The sequence below is a fragment of the Pholis gunnellus genome, assembly GCF_910591455.1.
Source record: "Pholis gunnellus genome assembly, chromosome: 19".
Taxonomy (NCBI): Eukaryota; Metazoa; Chordata; class Actinopteri; order Perciformes; family Pholidae; genus Pholis; species Pholis gunnellus.
In genome coordinates, this window is record NC_136546.1 from 13,441,894 (window position 1) to 13,463,662 (window position 21,769).

General features: G+C 39.0%; 2 protein-coding genes across 3 annotated transcripts; both read left to right on the forward strand.

Annotated features, from left to right (window-relative positions):
* The first annotated feature begins 6,767 nt into the window (after window positions 1–6,767).
* Window positions 6,768–9,974, forward strand: fam110c (family with sequence similarity 110 member C). Its single transcript, XM_079179914.1, has one exon. The coding sequence runs from the start codon at window positions 6,849–6,851 to the stop codon at window positions 7,914–7,916; it is 1,068 nt and encodes a 355-aa protein (XP_079036040.1). The 5' UTR covers window positions 6,768–6,848; the 3' UTR covers window positions 7,917–9,974.
* Window positions 9,975–11,177: 1,203 nt separating this feature from the next.
* On the forward strand, window positions 11,178–20,482 carry fbxo25 (F-box protein 25). Of its 2 annotated transcripts, XM_079179896.1 has the most exons (11): window positions 11,178–11,241; window positions 11,866–12,048; window positions 15,130–15,233; window positions 15,542–15,591; window positions 15,700–15,792; window positions 15,890–15,983; window positions 16,470–16,654; window positions 17,090–17,272; window positions 17,672–17,815; window positions 19,103–19,129; window positions 19,580–20,482. In XM_079179896.1, the coding sequence occupies exons 2-11, from the start codon at window positions 11,924–11,926 to the stop codon at window positions 19,667–19,669; spliced, it is 1,095 nt and encodes a 364-aa protein (XP_079036022.1). In that variant the 5' UTR covers window positions 11,178–11,241; window positions 11,866–11,923; the 3' UTR covers window positions 19,670–20,482. The 2 variants fall into 2 exon arrangements, with proteins under 2 accessions (XP_079036022.1, XP_079036023.1); XM_079179897.1 differs by lacking the exon at window positions 19,103–19,129.
* The last annotated feature ends 1,287 nt before the right edge of the window (window positions 20,483–21,769 follow it).

The following is a 21,769-nucleotide window of genomic DNA, read 5'->3' on the forward strand; positions in this document are numbered from 1 at the left end:
TCCTGTATGACGTCGCAGGTGGTGGCCAACTCGTGCCTGAACAAAAACATTGAAAACCTTTTTCATGAATGTGGGATTTATTGATCTTGTGAAAATACTGCAGATATAGAGGATTTGTAAAACACAACATTCCGTCATTGTTAAAATTATGAGGTGTTCTTTTACCATGGACTGTTTACCACAAACATTTTCTCAAACGCTGATTTCGGACGAATTATTTTTTCTCACAGTTATAGTTACTAATTATCTTGTAAATTAAACTTTAAATTAGTTTAAAACTATTAGCCATTGTCATTTGTAAAATATGATGCATGTATGCAACTATACAATCAACATTGACCATGCACAACATTAAAATGCTACTTACAAATGAATGCATCAGAAATAATAATTCAATAATATAAATAATAACACTCTTTCCCCAACTGGTACTTTTATTTTTAATAATTAAATGCATTTTATTGATAATATTTATAGACCGTAGGTTCATTCTTGTTACAATGACTTGTTCTCAACTAATTCATTATGTTTTTTTGTTTTTAGAGTACGTTACAAAGCTTCTTTACCATTAGTATAGTTTTGGCAAGAAAGCTGAATTTTGGGATGATATGAAACATATATGAATCTGGTTTACTAGATTGTAATATTCACAAATATGTTGTTGTTCGAGTACTTAATTCCAGTTTTGAAGTGCAAATAATAAATGTTAGAGTTAATCACCTCATAAAAAAGTTGCTCTCGATATCCCTCTTCAATCTAGCTACAGTCGATCCCTTAGGATTAGGTGATGTAGAGGTAATAATAAAATTCATACTTTAATATTTTGATTAATGCTTTGCTGAGTCATAGAATGAAAGGCATACAAAGGTCATGAGAAAATCCTGGACCGAGACATTCATAACAACAGATTACAGGGTGTTGAACAACATTCTCTCTGCACTTAGACTCGAGTTTCGCCTCACATTTGGAAAAATCCCAATAGCAGCTGAAAAAAACAAAACAATGTTTGTGATGTTCATGTCGGTTTAAACCACAGAGTCAGCGCCGTCAGTGAATGGAGATTGACATCAGCATGGCGGCACTGTGCAACAAGTGCAAAGATTTACAGTAATTCAAGGCCTGAGTGTCCCTATAAGGCAAGGTTGAACACTTATCTTCCAAGGAAATATTGAAAGATACTGGAAGGTTAACCTGCAACCATTGACGCATGGGAGGTTTAAGCCTATGATTTACCTCTGAGGAATGTCTGGGGATGTCTGTTTCATAAAGCGTGGGGAAAAAGCAGAGGAAAAGAGCGTAAATGTCTTACATTTAACAACAAATCCTCTTCTTCCATGCCAACCCTGTCCATGCACGTCATAGGAAGCGTGTAATTTATGTTTCGTCAGGTCATACTAGTAAAACAAAAGGTTCTGGATAAGTAATTCCACTGGTTGAATTGCAAAAAGTAATTTTAATTGAAGTGACTTCAGTGTACCAGAGTAATCAGTATTCTATTTTCTCCCTGGCTCCCCTGGTTTTATAGGATATCTGAGGTGAATGTGCCATTCTCTCAGAATATGGTATTGCCTGTATTTGTTTTCTTTAATTAAACATGCTATCTGAAAAGAAAACAGCATTACAAAAAGAAGTTGAACCATTTTGCAAAGAATGGTTTCAATTTTATTTATGGCTGGCTCAACGGTTCTTAAGAGAGCATTAACTTGATCTTGGAAAATATGTTCCAAATTGACTGAGAAAACCAGTAAATAGCAGCTTTTCATTGCTAACCTCTCATTAGCGAGTTTGCATTCTTAAAACCTTTTATGCAGTGCACAACAGCTCTGTGTGGGCAAACATGTGATTGTATTGCTTGGTACCCAAACCAACATGCAGCCCTGTTCTCTCTCACAATTACCCTCCAAACTGTGACAATTATGGTCAAAGTCTCACACTGTATGGAATTAAAGTCAAACTGATATTTTAACTCTTTCTGTGCGTTATAAATATAAACTAATTTGATGCAGCTTTACAAAACAGTAGCAACAGCATCACAAACTACTCAACACAAACGTTAATGCAGAATCAACACCTCTGTAGAACAGTTTCAACAAAAACTGAACATTATATCCTTCATAAAGGGATTTATTGCATGACTGTAGATTTAGAATGTATTAGTTTTAGCTACGTGTACGTAATAAACTGGCTACTGAGTTTGCATAAATTCTGAATTCAGGCTGTTTGTCTTGATCAATCACAAACATTCCCTTGTTAATAAACAGAGTTAGATTTTTGTATCTGCTTCACATAATGATGGATTCAAGGGATGAAAGTTACAGATGTTCTTCAACAGAACTTGTCCGTCTGCCGAACACGTCCATTTGATGTCACTGACTTTATATCCACAGGGTTGTCTGGCTATGTGTTTATTGTTAAAGCTAGCTTTTTTTTTTATGAAGGGCACGTCTTATTTTCAAAGTCTTGATCTGATGTCGTAGTGTCACTGGTTCATATTCCTGGTGTGTTGCAATTTTTCACTGCAGTGAAATCAATTCACTGTGAACATGGCTAAAAGAAAATGGATCGGTATTCCACAGAGAACGTCCTCTTTTGTTTGTGCTCATTATCCTGCAAACGTTACACACTAAAGTGAGATTCCCTTATTTAGATTTTACATTAGTTTGGACCTGTTTTGAGTAGGAAATAATTATCTTGTGCTGACTTTACCAGACTGACTGCATTGTGTGATATATAAAGGTATTGACAATGACGGTGATATTTAAAAAAATGTAATAATGTAATAATTTTAATAACAGACATGTTAAATTATCTTAATAATACGGTTAAAAAAGACAAAATGCACAATAAACAATGGTAAAGATGAATTTGACTGATACCATTATTTATTTATTTTTCTAATTTTCTATAGCTATCGCGATAATATCGTAAATTCCATGGCCACGACAATCATGTTGTGAAAATCTGATATTGGGACAGCCTAATTCAAATAAATGTCACTTGTCCTGTCTTCATTGGGGGTTTAATGTTTGATTTTGTTATTTTTACAGTTTATGCTGACCTCCAGTGGTTTCTGAAAATGCAGCAGTGTGTGTCAATACAGCATGACATCACAGTTGGGTGTGGTTACAGGTGCAACAGAGCACGCTTCTTATGCCACACATCAGTCATCAGTTAATGTGCACTTAAGTAGCCAGTTTACAGTCACAAAACCAAAATCATGGTAGGGGGTTTAGAGAAGCCTGGTTTCCCCAGGAAGAGTCATTCTGCCAGATTTCTTGACCTTGTAAGTTAACCAGGTTTCTAATCAGCTTTATACAAGTATGCATACGCAAAACAAACAGCAGAGTCCAATATTCACCGTCCTTTTAGTTCTGTTTTTGTCTCCACTCACTCATGGGAGAAATGCAGATGCTCCACTAATCACTAACTTGGTCCGTCTGCTGTTTTGTGCTGGGCAGGTTGCTCACAGGGGTTTGCAGATCTTCTTCACTAAAAGCTACAGCTGCAGACAAAATAATGATGACAACCCCGTTCCCCATCATGACCAGTGTTTGGTGTCTGCTTAATGATTAGTTTTAGTCCAGTGTTTCAGTTTGTTTGATACATTTATCTATAAAGCTGTATCAATGACACAGCGTGTTCATTGTTTTATGGTATGTTTATTATTCTTTGTGATTTGGAAGCTTGCTCTGTTTAGCTCACCCTATACTTACCTGAGCAGGTGGTAGGTTCCAGTTGGCTGAGAAGGTAAAAACCCATTCACTGAAATGTAAGGGGGGGAGATGAGTTGGCAGCTCATGAGGCTGCAGAAAACCTTTGTTTGGTTTTCTTTTTCTTCAGTTTAATTTATTTTTGTTGAATTTCCCAGGTTATATTTTTGCCCACTGTTTCATTAAATATTTTGTGAATGAATGCCAAACCTTTTTTTGCCCTACTGCTGCTTATCGACCTAAATCCTCCTAAAACATCCCTTTTTCAAAGATTGCAAGTGCCAAACCACTTCAGCTGACCTTTGTATTGGGTGGCAGCACTACATTTTGAACCAAAACAGCAAAGTTGTGGGCAGTAAAACCAAAACTATATGAGCTGACATACGCTCAAAAGACTCCATAGAGCTGAGAGGAACTGCAGATTCAAATAATGTTTTTCTGTGCTTTATCATGCCAGCGACCCATGTCATTAATTTGATCAGTGTAATAGAAAAACAGCAGTTTTACATTTCGACATTTTATCATCTGTGAATAAAATGTATTCTCCTCACTGTGTTAGATCATTGAAGAAGAGTATCTTACAGTCTTAAGTAAAAGGAAACTAAAACCTTCAATGAAAAAACACTGCAGCAGTAATCCTGCAAACACAGTTGTTTACAGAAATACAGTAAGATGAGCTTGTGATTAATATACACAGACTAATTGAGTGGGAGGTGACCTTATATTCTTCGTAATTAGCACTGCATACATAATCACCAATTATCAGTTGCTTTACATATGAGTCAAACAATAACTGCAAGCAAACAATGCCTGCAGCAATTATATTTCATAATTTGCAAGCCTTTTTTTAATTGAGTCAGCCAGTTTCATTCACGTCTCAATGATGAAAGGTAATTATTGTGAATGACTCAATGAAAACACAATTAGCAGATGATGCCGTGTCACATTAAACTGTGGAATATGTTTTTTTCCAACTAGCAGCATGAGTTACAAATTAAATAAAAGTGAGAGAGCCCCGGGGAGAAGTGACTAATGGTGACAGTGTTCATGTTCACTCTCATCCTATTGAGATTATTCTTACAAATAAGAAGAAACAGATTTCCCCAAAAACTTAGTTTCAACTCCAACAAATAAAAAAATGTGACATGGGAGGTTTTTTGAAGTCGTGTTTCCTCTTGCACCCCTGAGTCAGAGGGCAGATTGACAGGTGTGTGTGTGTGTGTGTGCAAACGTGTATTTGTGTGTTACATTTTGAGATGCTTGTTTTCGATTGCCCTTTTTTTTTTTTTGCCATGCAGGCGGCTAGATGGCAATATATGTGAAATATCCCAACAACTCAACACGTAACATTTGGTCATCTCTTAGCTTTTCAGTACCATCATCAGACTAACCCAGCAACAGGAGGTTGGTGACTGTTGTGGCCACTTCTTCACAGAGACCTCTGGCTCCATCGTGGCATCCAGGATTAAGCTGCACTTAACGGGCAGACCGCAGGGAGAGAGCGCAGGACTCCAGTGGGACGAGAAGAGGCGGCCTCTGTGTTTACTTCAATGATGCTTAGTTAAAGTTGATGGGAAATGTTCCCAAATTTTAATGCTAAGATATCTGCTCAGATAATTGTTTTTGTTGCTGCTGTTTACATTCCTCCTGGTGCAAGTAAAAAAAAAATGCACAGTTTACCACTTTGTTTTGTTTTGTTATATTTATCTTGTGTAGCAAATGGGCTACAACTGCATTTCGTTGTGCAACTCTGTGTTGCATAATGATCCTTGAATCCGTCAGTGGGTTAGAGCGGATCGTCCTTTAACCACACGGTTTGCAGGTCATTCCCCGGCTCCTTTACATTCCGTATGTCAAAGTGTCCTTGAGCGAAACACTGGAACCCAAGTTGCTCCCCGAGCCCTTTACAGACACCCACTGCTCCTAAATTAGTTAAATTAGTTAAATGCCGAGGTCAAGTTTCATGTTTGTAATTGTATAAGACGATTGAAGTAAAGCTTAGACTCGTAGTCCTGTTCAGACAAGAAGTCAGTTCAAACACATTTTTATGAGAATGACTTGTGCTTATTGACAGTGACACATCTTGCATACCTCTGCCTAAGCACCAGACCTCAAAATCTGAGAACTTCTCACAAGGGCGTAATATCATAATACATTTGAAGCGGAGATCGAGGAAGGATAAAGTACAAGTAAATACTGCAGAATCCCCAAGTGAATTGTTCAGTCTGGCTTTAGGGAAGCCAATCAAAAGAAATCATAAGAATGAATAAATGCAACACCACAAAAAAAAACAGATGTGGTATGATGATGATTAAGTGATTTGAGGGTAATCAATAAAAGGTTGTTTGTTTCTGTTGGGCTTGTTACATTAACAAGCATATGAAGTGCTGGCATTGAATATTATAAAAACACATATACAAGGTTGCATAAATACATGGCCATGCTTCTTTCTCTCTTTTTCATCTAAGCACTCATGACATCTGCCCGTGTCCTTTGAAAGTCACGCACTCAGCAAAGTGTGTGAAGAAAGAACCAAGCTGTGCTGAAATGGAGCATTTTTCCAGTTGTTGCAAGCTCTTATTCTGTTGCCAAAGTTTACATTTTTTAGGGTGTTTTCGGCTTTTTATAGAGTGTAACTTTCAGGATCCAATCCAATCCAAAATCTTGAAGTAATAACCCATCAAATGTGTTTCCTCTAGTGCACAACATGTGCACTATAGTGAGCGGCAAACCTATTTGATGAGTCAGTGTTGCTGGTAAATGGGTCGGTAAAGCAGAGAGTACTTTGGAAAAACATATTTTGCTTGGCAGAAGATTACATAACATTTTGTCCTGTATTGAGCAACAGGGATAAAGACCTGCATTCCCTCCAGGACAAGAGAAAAAAAACTCTGCAGCAGCGTCAGCTTTCACTGTTCTCACCTGTGATGGTATCAGGTGTACTTTGAACAGGCTTGTGTTTGGTTAAAACTAGCCTTGCGCAGGATGGGTGGGGTAATGTGATGTGTGTTTGAACAGACAAGGTGAAGTCTCCTGTTGTAATACGTGCTCGGGCAAAGGACGGGCTTGAATGGAATCTTTTTCCTGGGAAGAACGTACGCTTAAGAATTACCCACTCTTTGGAAATAACTGATTTGAATGTTTGTTCAAACCACAATGGAGGCGACCAGTGATACCACAAAAATCCTGGAGAAGGGTCCTGAATACCTCCGAAAGCAAATGGAACTGGAGAGTGAGACAAAAGGAGGCATGACTGCTGTGGAGAGGCTCGCTGCAAGCAAACTGAAATATGTCAAAAGCAAGCAGGTGGTCAACTCAACTCAGGAGCCAGTGATCAGTCTTGGATCGGCCTCTGTGAGTAGCACTGGGTCTTCCAACCGGAGCTCGAACCGTGGTAGGATTCTTGTCATTGGGAGTAACTCAAGAGCGGCTACATGTGGTTCACAAAACTCCAGCTCGCCAGGGCAGGTACGTCGGTCCAGCTCCAAAAAACGACCAGACTCTCTTCTGCTTTACAGGCAGAAATGTGATTTACTGAGAAAGTCAACAAAGGACCGGAAACACCATGTAACACGCAAGTTGCTGATCGGCTCTGGGCATAAAAGTGTTCCGTTACCTGAGGCGACAGAAAAGGAGTGTGAAGGTGAGCGCAGCAAGGAAAAAATCACCACACCTGAGGGAACAGCAAAGGAATGCAGCTCACATGTAGTGACCTCTCAGTCAGAGAGCGGGAGGAATGGATTGGACAGGGATTCTGGGACAAAGGTGACAGCGGGTGTTGTCAGGAAATCTGCTGGTCTCTCTGCTGGTCTCCTAGCAGTTCCTGAGTTTGAAACGAGGCCTGGCAAAGGCGTCAGTCGGTCTCACTCTGACATCAGCTCCAGGTACTCCAAAAACTTTGCAGACTTTGATGTTTTTTTTAAGTACTGTGGGCTGGGCGGTGAGGTTATTGAGTCTTTGGGGAAGGAGAACTTCTCGGCACGCTCAGATGGAATTGCAACAAACACCCGGAGTGTCAGCGTTTCTACATCAGACGACGGCTTCTCCAAGAACAGCGGAGACAGCGACGGACTGCTGGAGGACGAGTTACATGAAAAGATGCATCAGGGGACGTCAGTTATTGAGCGCAATGCGAGGATTATCAAATGGCTGTACAGCTGCAAAAATGCTATAGAAACTGGAAAAAAGTTGAGAGACCTCGATTGAGAGGCCTACCTAAGACCTCGACTGTTGTATGGTTGATACTAACTCTTTTGCCTGTGAAAAAACACTGACTTTTGGTTTCACATCTTTGCCTTACCGTATGTGTGTGTGTGTTTGTGTTTGTGTGTCTCTGTGCTTTTATCATTGTTTCCTGTGGTTTCTGTGCATAATGTGTGTGTGTGTGTGTGTGTGTGTGGGTGTGTGTGTGCCAATTTCAGCAGACACTTCTGGGAGGAAAGATTTGCTTCAGTTCAAACTGGCATAAAGCTAGCTGTTACATAAACGCAGAAACACGACAGCTGTTGTCGTCCAAACATTTTTTTATCTTGAAAATATACAGAATGTTTTCTTGGGGTTTACTTTTTATCAAACTGTGCACTCTTCCCAGATCTACAGCACAGCTGGTATTTAGATTAAAATCTTGCTTTAAAGATCCAAGCTTTGTGCACACTTGCACAAACAATGATATGCAATTTTAGGAGTGGTAAGATTCAGCAAAACTGAGCCACCGGCCAAAAATACTGACTAAAACATTGATATCCACTGATATTAATAGTACTTTCAATTTCTTTATTGGAACACTAAATACTTTAGCTTAAATAATTCTCTACAAACTTTTGTCAAGAGTGCATAAATTATTTTACCATGTTCTTGAATGGTTAATAAATCCTTTACTAGGTCAGTTAGAAGCTACTAATAAGACATTTTTTGGGGTGATAGATTGTGAAAAATGTTCTTCCTTCTTGGGGGTTAATAATGCAGTCACACCAAACGTAGTGTAGAGATATAAACATGTTCCACATTAAACAACAATGACTTAATGCGTATTGAGTCCAGAGTTTTAACCGAGTGAAACCATGTTGTCGAAGCAAACATGCACTTGCTTTTCAGGTTGCACAGGCTGAAGTTAGGTTTGCTAGACAACACAACATTTGTAATTTCCACTCTTTTAAAACTAATTTTGTTGACACAATGTGTTAAACGGAATAACCATCAACTCTGTTTGTCTCTCACCCACTCAGAAACTATATTTATGTGAGTATATATACTCATTACTCAGCTGCACCCATGTTTTAGACACGCCTTTCACTTCTGCAGACGCCTGGGTGACTAATTCGCATCAAGACAAGTCATTTCATGCCCTATCCTGTTTGTTGCCAGAACTTAGAGATACTTCTTAAGATTAAGTTCATGATTCAGTTCGAGAAACGGCCACTTACATTTGTGGTTCAACCTACTGAAATGTATCATAAGTGTAGAATATGTAATTATTGACTGAAAATGTACCCTGCTGCATGTAAGCTTATATTATTTCTTCTTATATTGGGATTTGTATTATGTAAAAGGCTTACTGTTACTAATCCACCACTTCAGACTGTGGTTTTGCTGCTGCCTGTGTTACGTGTGTTTTATAATTAAGTCCTGTAGATTTTAATACACAAATAAAGTTATAATTTTTCGAACATAAACTCTTGCTAAAAGGTATCAGTGACAAGTTGTGTGCACATTTCATCCTCTATTATGTACAGGAATCTCTGAATATACAAAGTACAATTAATGGATCATCAATAAGGCCCACTGTGGGCTGCTTGTAGTTGATGAAAACATTTAGAATTTACTGTATGTGGCCTAAAGATGGTGGTATCTGACAACAAGACTGAACCTCATCACTGCGTTAAAATCTCAGCAACTCTTAGCACGCCAGTCTTACTAAACTATTGACTGCACTGTAGTCACAGGCCCAGAGTAACAATAACCACACATACACCAGTCTGAATGAATGGATGCTTGAAATGCAATGCTATTTTTTGTTTATTAGAGGAAGACAAAGAAAAAGGTTTTGCAGTATTTTGCCAAAAAAAAAGGTGTAACATCTAATGGCAGCTACAGACCGTATCCCTCCTGTTACAGATAAACATGCATAAATACCTGTTGACTTGAGACTCTTTTAAGTCAGATATAGACCGGACCCTTGACAACTTGTGATTAAAGATACTTTTTTTAACTCTGGTTTGAGCAACAATTTGTGTCTGCTTTGGTTTTTACTCAAATAAAGTTCAATAACCTCATTTAACATCTGTGAAAATGACATCTGCCTCTTCTCCCTCATTATTAAATCCAGCATCTATATGCAAATATTTTTCCAATCAAAGGTTAGCCTTATTGATGCCAGATGTCTCCTACTTCACCAATCTTAGTGCATGTGTACAACATAGGTTTCACGTTTCCAGATCACACTTGTATAAGTTGTTAACTGATCATGACTGGCCTCCAAACTAGTTGATGTCACAAAATTGTGCTCGCATGCACACCTCTTAAACTCAGATTAGCAACCTTCCACCTTCAACAGATGAATGTGAAAATAGCCTTACAGTGTCAAACTCTGACTTTAATTATTAGGACTGAGAATTTAGTTATTTAACACTTTGAAATAACAATGTTCATTGTATATTTTTAGAATACCACTGTACATGCACATCAGAGTAGTTCCCACAACAGTAGAACAGTGAGATATAATTGTACTTACTATGAGGTCTGTGATTTAATAAAATATTGAATTCATATTAAAACTCTCTCAAATGTTCCTTAATAAACCCCATGATCATCATCATCACACCCACAGCCGCCCAGTCGTCTGTTCTCAACCTCCATCTCAAAATAAAAACAACAACTACATGTGCGCAGTCCTCTGTCACGTGTAGAAGAAGGCCCCAACAAAACAGAATGGATTTTAAGAAAAAAAGATTGACAGCTGCAGCCAGCCAATCAGCGACGCGACTCTTGGTAGCAACCAGAGCCGTTTAATAAGAGTCACGTCATCTCCGTATCACTCCAATGGACCATTTTATCCCAGCAACGGCGGATCATGGAGCGACCCTTCTTATATACTATATACTATTAGTGCCATAGAGTTACAGTGAAATTAACCGTTAGTGATGCTCTTTTAAAAGGTAAATCATTTAAAGAAAATATTTAAATTATTCATGAATAGATAAATACATATTATTTAAGATGATCAGATGCACAATCAAACTTTTTGCCGTTCAGTTTATGTAGAACCTCGCAAGGAGCTGTTTTATCCAGATTTCTGATGATACTGACGGTTTTCTTGAAGTTCCGTTTACGCGACTCTCGCTTTCTACGGCTCTGGTCTCTGGCAGCAACTCAATAAACTGACATTTCGTCCAATCAGAGAGCAGCAGGGGGGCGTGGACGAATTCTAGTCTCTGCACTGTGTGTGTACTTCCGTCAATATCTCCTGCACGGCAGGCAAAAGAGACAAGAAGCAGAAATAGAAAGAGACGATTCAACAAACGAGTCGCTAAAGGTTTGTTTTGCAGACAGACCCAATGCTGTAATAGTGCGGTTTATATTCTTTATGTTCGTCCTGTCGAGATTACATGCGTTGAACCGACTGACAGCTTTCTTGTTTTCATTTTCGTTGACAGTGTTTGCTGTTGTGTTTTTCCAAAATGCTTTAGTGAAATGCGTCATAGTCGTTGTCAGGGGGTGTTTTTAAAGCAATTTGGCTCACTTTGCATCCGTGTATTTACCTGTAATATCGCGTTATTTGTAATATATATAAGGTTGATAAATCTAATGGCCCTCTTGTTTATTTAGCAGCTGTTGTCAGACAATAACATGATAAGAACCCACTGTTGTGGACTACAGACTGAATCAATGGTAGCAAAGAAAGGCCATAATAGCTGGTTTTCTTATCCTAATTTAACCACCACTGAACACTTATTGTGCACATTTAAATATCACTGATGTATTTCTAACAATGCAATATTTTCATAATCTCAATTCATGTGTTTTGCATTCTTCTCTTTGAAATACCCAGACGGTCATTTCAAGTGGTGCAATTTCAAAAACGTGGTTAAAAGTGTCCCCGGTTCCCAGTTATTTTTCTTGGATCAAATGTCTGACCGAATATAATTTGACCCTCCAGGTGTTTTAGGTTGCAGCGACCCTCTCTGCTCAGAGTCCCCCCCCCCCCCGCAGCTAAAATGCCTTTCTTGGGCAAAGACTGGAGGTCGCCAGGATGGAGCTGGACAAAGACGGAGCATGGCTGGAAGAGGATTTTCCTCTATGGACACGAGTTGGAAGATAACAGAGAGATAGAGTTGAAAGGGTAAGATCATATCTTATTCACCTTTTGTCATCTATACTTGCCTTTAATGGTTTTGTTACCATTGTCAAACTTTTATATGGTCAATGAGTCATTAATTAATCAATTAATAAATGAGTAATTAATGAATTAATTAATCAAATGTAATCAAAGTAGGTATTTCTTATTGTATTTTTTGTTGTTGTACAATTTGATTGTGCCTTAATAGATTCAGAGATTTGAGGATTCATTACAACATGTAACATAACTGAACAACAAAGTGTCCCTATCAGGGTATATTTGCTTATTCTACAGTAGTATTACAAATACTTCAATAAATTGAAAACTAAAATACTTAAGAAACCTGGAGTTTGCTCAGAATCTAGCCAAAGTAAATTACATTTTATTAGCCCTGCATCTCTTCTTTAAAAATCTAATGATTGATTACAGCTGCCGAGGCTCACTTTGAGTGTTGACTTGGTTCTCAGACATCTTCCACTTTCCACAAAATACCTCAAAAGTATTCTAGGGATAGGATTCCCCTTATTAAACAGAGGATAGTATGAAGCTGACAGGAAATACAGGCAGAGAGATGGGTTATGACAGTATGGCAGTATGGTGTGGTTGTGTTTTAGCAATGACTAGAAATGATCTATTTTGAACATGGATTGTTGTTGTTTGCTGTGGTTGGTGTATTTATGAGAGCTACAGTATGTGTTAATGCCTGGCGCCAAACCAAATTCCCTTTGTAGGCAGAAACACTTAACAGATCAGGGAAAAAGGAAGAGTGGCAGGGAGTCCGTTTTTAATAACAGTGGTAAACGTGCACTGATGAGGCCGTAGCTACTCAGAGCCCGAAAGACAAATCATTGGGCTTATCAGGGCTGCAGCAGAAAGTCTTTGATGAAGTAATTAGCATCCCACAATTGCAACCTGTTATTGGCAACAGAGAGTACACTCAGGGCTAATTTCACATCAGACCAACTTGTTACTGTATCCCGTTAAAGAAAAGATACATATTCAAATAATAATTGACATTATTCTCAGAGGAAGATGTTTTGGAGTTGTTGTGTAACATGTCTGATTATTTTGACCTCATGTGGATCACAATCTGATTTATTGGGGTCAGGTGTTTTTGTGTGTGAACTGAGTAGACTGTCTTCTGTCCCCTCAAGCAATACACACAGTCTTGTTGTGCATGAACACACACTCGAAACAAGTTTTACCCCCTGGTTGTTACACAGTAATCTGTAATATAGTAACCCTGACTCAACCTGCAGAGGCCTCTGTCATTATTGGAAATGTTTCGTGAGGTCGTGTTTTGGCTATATGATTGACTGACTGTCAAACTTTGAGTGATGTTACATTGTAAGAGAATGATTTAATTACAGTATATCAAGTAAGGTTTAGTCGTGGTAGATCAAAATGAGCAAAGGCGCCGGTTGTAGGGGGGTAGGAAGTGGGGAAGAGGCCATTGCCTTCTCTAGTTTGTTTGTACTTTACATGGCTTAGTAGTTCTTTGTGCTGCTTGCATTTATTTGACTCTCAAAGTCTCTCGTAAGCTTCATATATGGATGTATTGCACATTTTCTGAACATTTTAAAATATTAGAAGAATAGCATTCAAAGTTATGATGGATTTTAAACATATATTTATGTTACAAAATGTATTTTTTTAGGATTCTGAAGGTGAAAAATAATTTAATAAGTCCATTGACAAACATTTAAGGGAATTGTGTACACAATAAAAAAATACTATTTTTAAAAAGGACATAAAACAAGAAAAAAGACAGTAAAGTGCAAGAAAAAGTAAGTCAAGTCATGTATGAAATGATGTGCTAATAAATATAACTGCTATGATAAAACAAAAAAGTTACTAAAGACTCAAGTTTGTTTTTTGAACTAGGTGTGTGTGAGTGTGTGTGAGAGGATGGAGTTGCAGTGTTCAGCGGGGAGATACACTAACCAGCTCACGAGCAAACAATGCTTAAGCAGTGAGCAGCAGGCTGGTGTGCTGCCGGACGGGGTTAACTCGGCACCGGTTGGCGATATCTCCCTCAAGCCACACGTGTCGCCTCATTAGCTTGTCAGCAGTCTCTTCACAAAAAGGCGCAGGACACGACATCACAAAAATAACTAATGACATCATCCGTTGAAATTGGCCGCTCTCCAAATGCATTGTCAGTCACAAAGGACAGTGACTTCATGCAGCAGAGGCGCATTCGGCAGACTAACGCATGCCGGCCAGAGAGAAAGAAGAGCATTGTGATGGCCACTGGCATGGTGCAGGGTGTTACAGAAGTAGTTTAGATCATCATGTATCTTTTGTTGTTAACAAACATCTGTCACCTATTATCTGCAAACACTTTACTCTCAATATCTGGGACACTGTCTGAATTGCCTGATATATTTTGGTCATCTTGCAAATGCAATAAATGCAACTTGAATGCATCTAACAGTGAGTTAGAGAAGTGTAACAGCTAAATGTCAGCCTACTTGCATACTTGTTTTCTTCCTTGTCCATGCTGACTTGCTAAATAACCCTCGTCCCTTTAACTCGTGTATTACAGGATTATTCTTCTGAACATTCCTGCTGCTGTGTGTGTGATGTCTTTTAGTGGCTCTGTGGAGGCCGGCGCTCCGCATGCAACCTGTGTTCAAAAGCCAAGCTGGTTACTGTGCTCTCGCATGTGTGTGTGTGTGTGTGTGTGTGCATGTCTGTGTAATTGGATAAATGGATTACTCTTCTGTTGACTTCACAGACAAGCAAAGTCATTCCTTCAGTTATGCTGGAGAGAAAAGTAAATTAGTTCCATGATCCCAAAGCATGTGTGTTAAAATCAGCCACTTTCAGATTATGTCACAATTTGACTATTGTGACTTCTGTTACATCTGTCTTAGCCTGCTTATTTTTACAATGAAGCCACTAGATGTTTTACCAGAAGAGTTTATGGGCCTTTACATTCTGTTTGGTTTCTTCGTTGCCATTAAGGATGGACGTCAGTAAGAAGTCCCCGACTTCCTCCAGGCTTCTTTACACTGGTTCCTAATTGTATTTCAGGAGCACCAGTCACACTGAAATGCTATGCCTTCTGTGTCCGAGCAGGCTCTGCAATGACAACAATGAGAATCTGTTTGTTGGAGATGTGTGTGAGCTCGCCACCACGAAGAGGAAAAAGGACCTCTACAACAATAACACCAAATCTCAGTGTGAGTTTCAGCAACACATAATCCCTATTTTGACTTTTGGAGGAGTCTGTGGTACAAAAATGAAAGGCCTTTTTGTATTTAAAAAAAACAGCAGAGCAGAAATAAAGGGAAGGGAAAGTCATACATTGCAGTAAAGGGACAAGCACCTATTGAAAACTTTGTTTGCCGTGACATGTATCGGACTTACTTTTCATTCACTTGGCTATTTTTTGGTTTTACTTGTATCTACAATGTGTTACGTAATGCTTATAGGTTTTTGGGGTTAATCTCTGATGAATTATGTGCTTGTTTGTTTTTTCCATGTCCAGTTATCTTCGTGGATAAATGGATCTGCGTGCACAACAGGAGCACAAAAGAAGTGAGCGCTGCAGCTGTTACTAGAAAATGTCACATGAAGGCTGTTGATTAAAACAGCAGAATTTACTAACAAAAATCTATGCGTGTGTATTTTCACGTTGACACACAGCGACATGTATACTCCACGCTTGGCGAAGCTCTCAACCGTCTAGACTTTTCCAGCGCCATTCAGGACTTGAGAAGATTCAACTATGTTGCAAAAGTGAGCGATGAAGATCACACATGTTGATTCTGAAACAGTTTTACGACTCGTACAAGCGACTCTTACTCTAACAGTGTAACTCTGTTTCCTCCCATAGCTTTTCCAGTTAATAGCCAGGTCTCAGCTGACCTCTTTGAGTGGAGCTGCACAGAAAAACTATTTCAATATACTGGAGAAGATTGTACGAAAGGGTAAGGAGGCCTGAGACGGAGATATTGGATAGACATTTTGTCAGCACACTTTTCTTTGCACCCTACACCTAATTTAGGCCCTTTTTGTGTTTGTAAAAGTAGCATTATATTTTACAGAAAGAACATTTCTTTACCAAATGATAGCCCTCTGAGCTGTTTCTCAGACTACTGTTAAGTCACACTAGTGTTATTGCACTGAATGCCTAACCACAAAACCAGTATTTGTAGTTTATGGGGTTGTGTTGCCTAGTGGAAGAAATTACAGATCTAGTCTGCCACGTGTAAAAATTTTCCGAAAAAATATAATGTAGGGTCTTCTCAGCAATTCATTTATTAAGGATTTTCATTTCCCTTATATTCAGTTAGAGGTATTTAAGGTGGAACATGGAAACATGTTCTTATATTATGTTTCGTTTTGGCTGCTAATGTTTAGACTTTAAATATTAGTTTTGTTTGTTTTTAATGTTTTTTAAATGTCACTACTAGTTCTAGACGACCACTACAACCCGCGCCTTGTCAAGGATTTGCTGCAGGACCTGAGCTTGACGCTGCACAATCTGACTATGCATGTTGGCAGGTGTGTCCTGGTGGGCAACGTCAACATCTGGTTGTGCCGACTGGAGACCATTCACAAATGGAAGCAGCAGCTCAACAACCTGCAGATCCCCGAGGTAGAACGTGTACTGGTGTTTGTGTTTGTACGTCTGCATGTGTGTGTTCCATCGTGTTTAGTCCATCCCGTGACTTGCTTCAGCGTACTCTGGGCCTCAACACGCCTCCAGGTCCAATTTGAGCAGCCTGTATGTAAATGTGACTTTTAAAAGGGAACAAGTGCAGTAGGTTTGCATCTACTGACCTCTGTGCTGCTGAGGCAGTGCCACTGCTGGCTTTACATGCTGCTACTGCGAAGCTGAATTCAGTCAGTGAGGAATATGGAAAGGGAAGTATTGGAAACTAATCTGTTGGACCTGGTGATTTAATTTTCAGCTGTGTATGAATCGTAACACGTCGTTATCAGTGGTACACTACTCATGTCATTTAGGAATAGTTGAGTTATTCAGTCCAAGTTTTGAATTTGAATGTGTTGCTCTTAATCGTCCTCCCAGCAAATGTGCAACGGCATGACATTCAACGACTTGCCGCTGCACATGCAGAACAAGATTCTCTGCGAGTTATCTGATGCCTATGACATCATTAACGTCGGGCAAGCCATGCCTACTCTGCACAGCCTCAGTGAGGACAGGATACTGTGGAAGAAACTCTGCCACTTTCACTTCTCAGACAAACAGGTGAGAGAACATATTTAGTTTAATCACACATGGATAAGGAGTATATGCAGCAAAATCTGAAATTGTAATAATGATTTTAAAAGTCACATGCTTAAAACTTACAATAATAGTTCAGTTACCCATCCAGAGACGTCTGCTATGTAGCTCACCCTTTGACCACTAGAGGGCAGGATTTACCCATTTCTTTTTCTCAGCTCACACACACAAACACACACACACACACACACACACACACACGCGCACACACACACACCATCTCACATACATGGTATACACACCCACTCAGGATTGGTGTTAATGAGATATTGTTCTCAATTATTGCTCCAGGTCTAATTGCATCCCCTTCCCCTGTGTTTTAGTTGTTTTTTGAATTGTGTGTTTCCTTCCATTCATGTGCAGTTCTGTAGGAATTTGGTCCTATCCAACAGTGAAAAAGTGGACTGGAAGCTGATGTACTTCACCCTGAAGAAACATTATCCAATGAAGGAGCAGTACGGCGACACCTTGCACTTCTGTAGAAACTGTAACATCCTCTTCTGGAAGGTAAATGAAAAGATGGCACACACACAGACACCTGCAACCATGTTCATATTATCTAGGAAACACCCTGTGACTCACCAGTACGGTTCATCAGACTGCAAGTAAAGTACTAGCTGTACATTACATGAAAGGAAAATCACATAAAAGAGACTACAGACTCAAAGCAAATCAGTAAACTGCATCAATCAAATACTTTTAATTGCATGTTAAGGCAAGTGCATTCAGTGCTCAAATGATCCTTAATTCTGTTTTTAAATATTGCATGCTTATGAAATAATGTAGTTTAAAATATCTCTGTCGCTCACACAAAGATGGGGGTCCGAAACATTAAAATCGCTCTCATCAAAAAACGGTGCAGGTTCTACGAATGACAAACAATTTGTCCACAAGATCACAGGTTGCAGCTACTGTTTTTGGCATCAGAAGAGAACAGAGTTAAGGTGGCAGTTTGTGTACCAATGTTCCATTCTGTGGTTTTATGAAGAAGGCAATATTTCCTTGCAGCAAAAGAAAAACAGCCTTTCATTCTATAGTAGTAAACTATAAGTGCACCGTTCAGAGAGACGTTTGTCACAGACCTGATATATCTTAAACTCTACATAGGTCAGGGTTAGAGTCTATCAAATCAAGTACCAAGTTGGTACCAGAGCACATTTTATTCCTTCGGCCAGAGACAAAACATCCATTATCGTTTGTTACAGTCTTTGGTACACACTCTATTGTTTCTAAAGTCTCAAAGAGACACTGATCTCACACTGATGTCTGTCTCTTGCATGCTGTGAGAAAGGTTTTCAATAGTAATTGGAATCTCAACTTAATACTGTTAATATTTAGGAATATTTGGAAAAATAAACCCTGAAATGACCTTTCTGCTTTGACTAATTAAATTGTTAAAACTTGAGGACAGTGAGTGTTATTCATCAGGAACTAAAGAGTCACACAGATAAACATACATTATCAATGAGGTAATGATTATCCTTTTTGTCCACCGGGACGTTTGTTTTTACGTATCGGTCAGAGATCGAACAGATTACTTGTTTGCTTTCATTGACACATGAGATCTGACCTTAAACCATCGGCACATACTAGCAGTACTTGGATGTAAAATGCAGCTTTTCCTATAGTTTCTATCCCCCTTCATTGTGATTATTTACTTAACACAATCTTGTTATCCTCCTTGACTGGGATCTCTATACTTTTTAACCTCTGCCCTCTTTGCGTCCCTCTCCTTGCTTGTCTCCCTTCCTTCCCGGCTCTTCTCCTGGTTCCCCTTCTCCCTGATTCCTTAAGGATTGCCACCTGGCTTTGTTAATCAAGGTACTTTCCGTCCCAGTTTGTGTCATGTTTCCCCGATGGTCGCATTCGTGACTTATCTTTTTCCATGTGTTTTGCTTTGTCTGGTTCTACTCTCAGTTTCTCTTGATCTCATCACGTTTTGCCCGAGGTGTGTTTAGCAAACAATGCCGCGCTTTCTGCTGTCTTTTTAATGACCTCTAACCGCATTCTTAAAGTTCATAAATTCCTCTGAATGTTGAGTTCTTGTGTCTGAAAGAAAACGGTTGCCATTTTGTTTAACACAAATGTTTCTCTGTGTATACTAATCTCAGGTTGCACCAGTTATTTGTAAATCCATCACTAAATCTGTGTTGAAGTCCTTCCATGTTCGTAGTAGCTACTGCTTTCTGTGTCTGAGCTGTAAGCTTCTGTGCTCTCCTGGTTTCCTGGTCTCCCTTCATTCTAACCATGTGGCTGTTGACTGTCTTCCAGGACTGTGGCCATCCATGCACTTCCAACGATCCAGACAGCTGCCTCATGCCCATTTCTCCACAGCACTTTATCGACCTCTTCAAGTTCTAAACCCTCCGTGTTGGTCTTCAAGCGAACCGCCGTTTACTCTCACTCCCAAACCAAGAGTGTGTGCGAGACCTTGAGGTCGTTTACCCAAATATAAAGGGCTTCAACTGAAAGAGATTACTTTTTTAATGTCTTTCCTTACGCACAAGTGTTTCCATAAGACAAAGACAAGTTTGTAGATTTTAAGAATGTTGCTAATGGTTGAAATATGAAGTACTTTAATGTTTTTTTCCTCCTCCTGCACAAATGTTAGCCTTTTTTTGTCAAAAAGACAATTCATGAGAGGAAAGACAAAAATAATATTTAAATGTAATATGTGAAAGGATTTATATGTTCAAGGAATTGTAGCATGTTTATGGTAGGTAAGTGCTGATAGGTAATGTCTAAGAGGTTGTTGTCTTTTTAATGGAAAAGGGGAGGAGTATTTAGTGGCAGAATAGGATGACTCGTGTTATTTGTTTATTTAATGGGGTTAACTATTCAGCTTTTTGTTCTGTTTTGGTGGTATTTAAATAATATGGTGGTATAACTGAATGCATGTCATGTGTGAGTCTCTGTTTACATACTGTATGTTGTCCTTTGTGAATTCTTGCTGTTGTCTGTGTACATTAAGAGAAAATAATTTAAAAAAAACACTCCGTAGGTTTTTACAATCTACTTTAGTCAGAACTGTCAAGTGACAGACAGGAAATGTTAAACATTATTTATGGGGAAAAATAGTTTTGTATCTTTGCTCCAACTTTTGTAATATTCCGTTACCGTCTCAATACTCCTGTTGGAACCATCATGACTTTTATGGGACATGAACTAGCTCTAAATAATTAAACATTTCTAAAAACCTGTTTCTGTTCTTCATTTTATACTGCGGAGACGCAGGGAACTATTTGCGCTGTTACCTGTATAAACATGGACAGAAATGTCTTCCCACTTTACCAAGGAAAACTCGTTTGTTATTGACCACATGGAGCAAAGTTTAATGATTAATATTCTTCCTCTTATGCTCCAGTGTCAATCTTTTTAAAGGCAGTTCAATGGAAAAAAGAAGAAATATGCAAATTTAAATATTTGTAAATTGAGGCAAAGTGTTATTTTTAAGAACAATAATTTCCATAATAACTTAACATAATAACTAAGTGATGTGTCCACTGTATCAGTAAAAACAAAAGTAAATCAAGAAGTAGATTAACTGAAGACTTGTCAAAATATAGATTTTCTTTCCCAATTTGATCTGAAACGGTTTCAATACTATTTTTTTGCACTATTGATAAACTCTTCTCTCCAGTTGATGCACTGCTGCTGTGCCCATTTCGCTGTTCTTTGCTAGTCAAGAAAAATCCTCATTGGCACGTTTTGTTATAATTATCTTTTAAAGCTTCCTAGGACTTTAACCTGTGTTGATTTTGGTGGTCCCTGTGGTCAAAAAGTGGTAGTTCCCAGAAACCCAATGTCCCTTTAGAAAAACCTCTAATTTTCCTGCTGCAGGGTCTGACAGTTTGGTTTTGGTTCTCCTGATTCTCTCTTCCCTCGAGCGGGCCCAGCAATACAGCCTGCTGCCTGAGGCAGTTTGGTGTCTGTGTTGGCGCCCAGCAGAGCAGCAAGGCAAAGCTCTACTCTTGGCCTGAGGAAGAGATGTTGCTGCGCTGACCTCTCCACCTCCAGCCGGAGCTTCCGACTGCAAGTCGAAGGCGGCAGCAAAGCCGGATCTGGGTCAGTCCACCGTGGGCTAGTTGCTGGAGTCTGAGATAAAGGACTTCCTGGTGAACCTGCATGATTTCACCTGTTTTTGCGCGCAGAATCCAAACCGGTGGCACCGATGACAAGCATTAAGAAAAACTATATCGAAATGGCCAATCTTTTTGCTCATGGTCTCCTATATTTATGAAGGTCATATAGAGGCATCAGTATTCAATTGAGACTGTTTTCTAACTTGTTAAAAGTTCCTCACAGTAACTTTAAAAATAATCTAAAATTGTATTTCCCCACGAAAATATATTTTTCAAGGTTGTATCAAAGTTAGAAACTCCAGTATCGTGAAAACACTACTACAGACTGCAATGTGTTGAATAAAGTAGAGCCAGACAGTCGGACTAAATCTTTATTCCG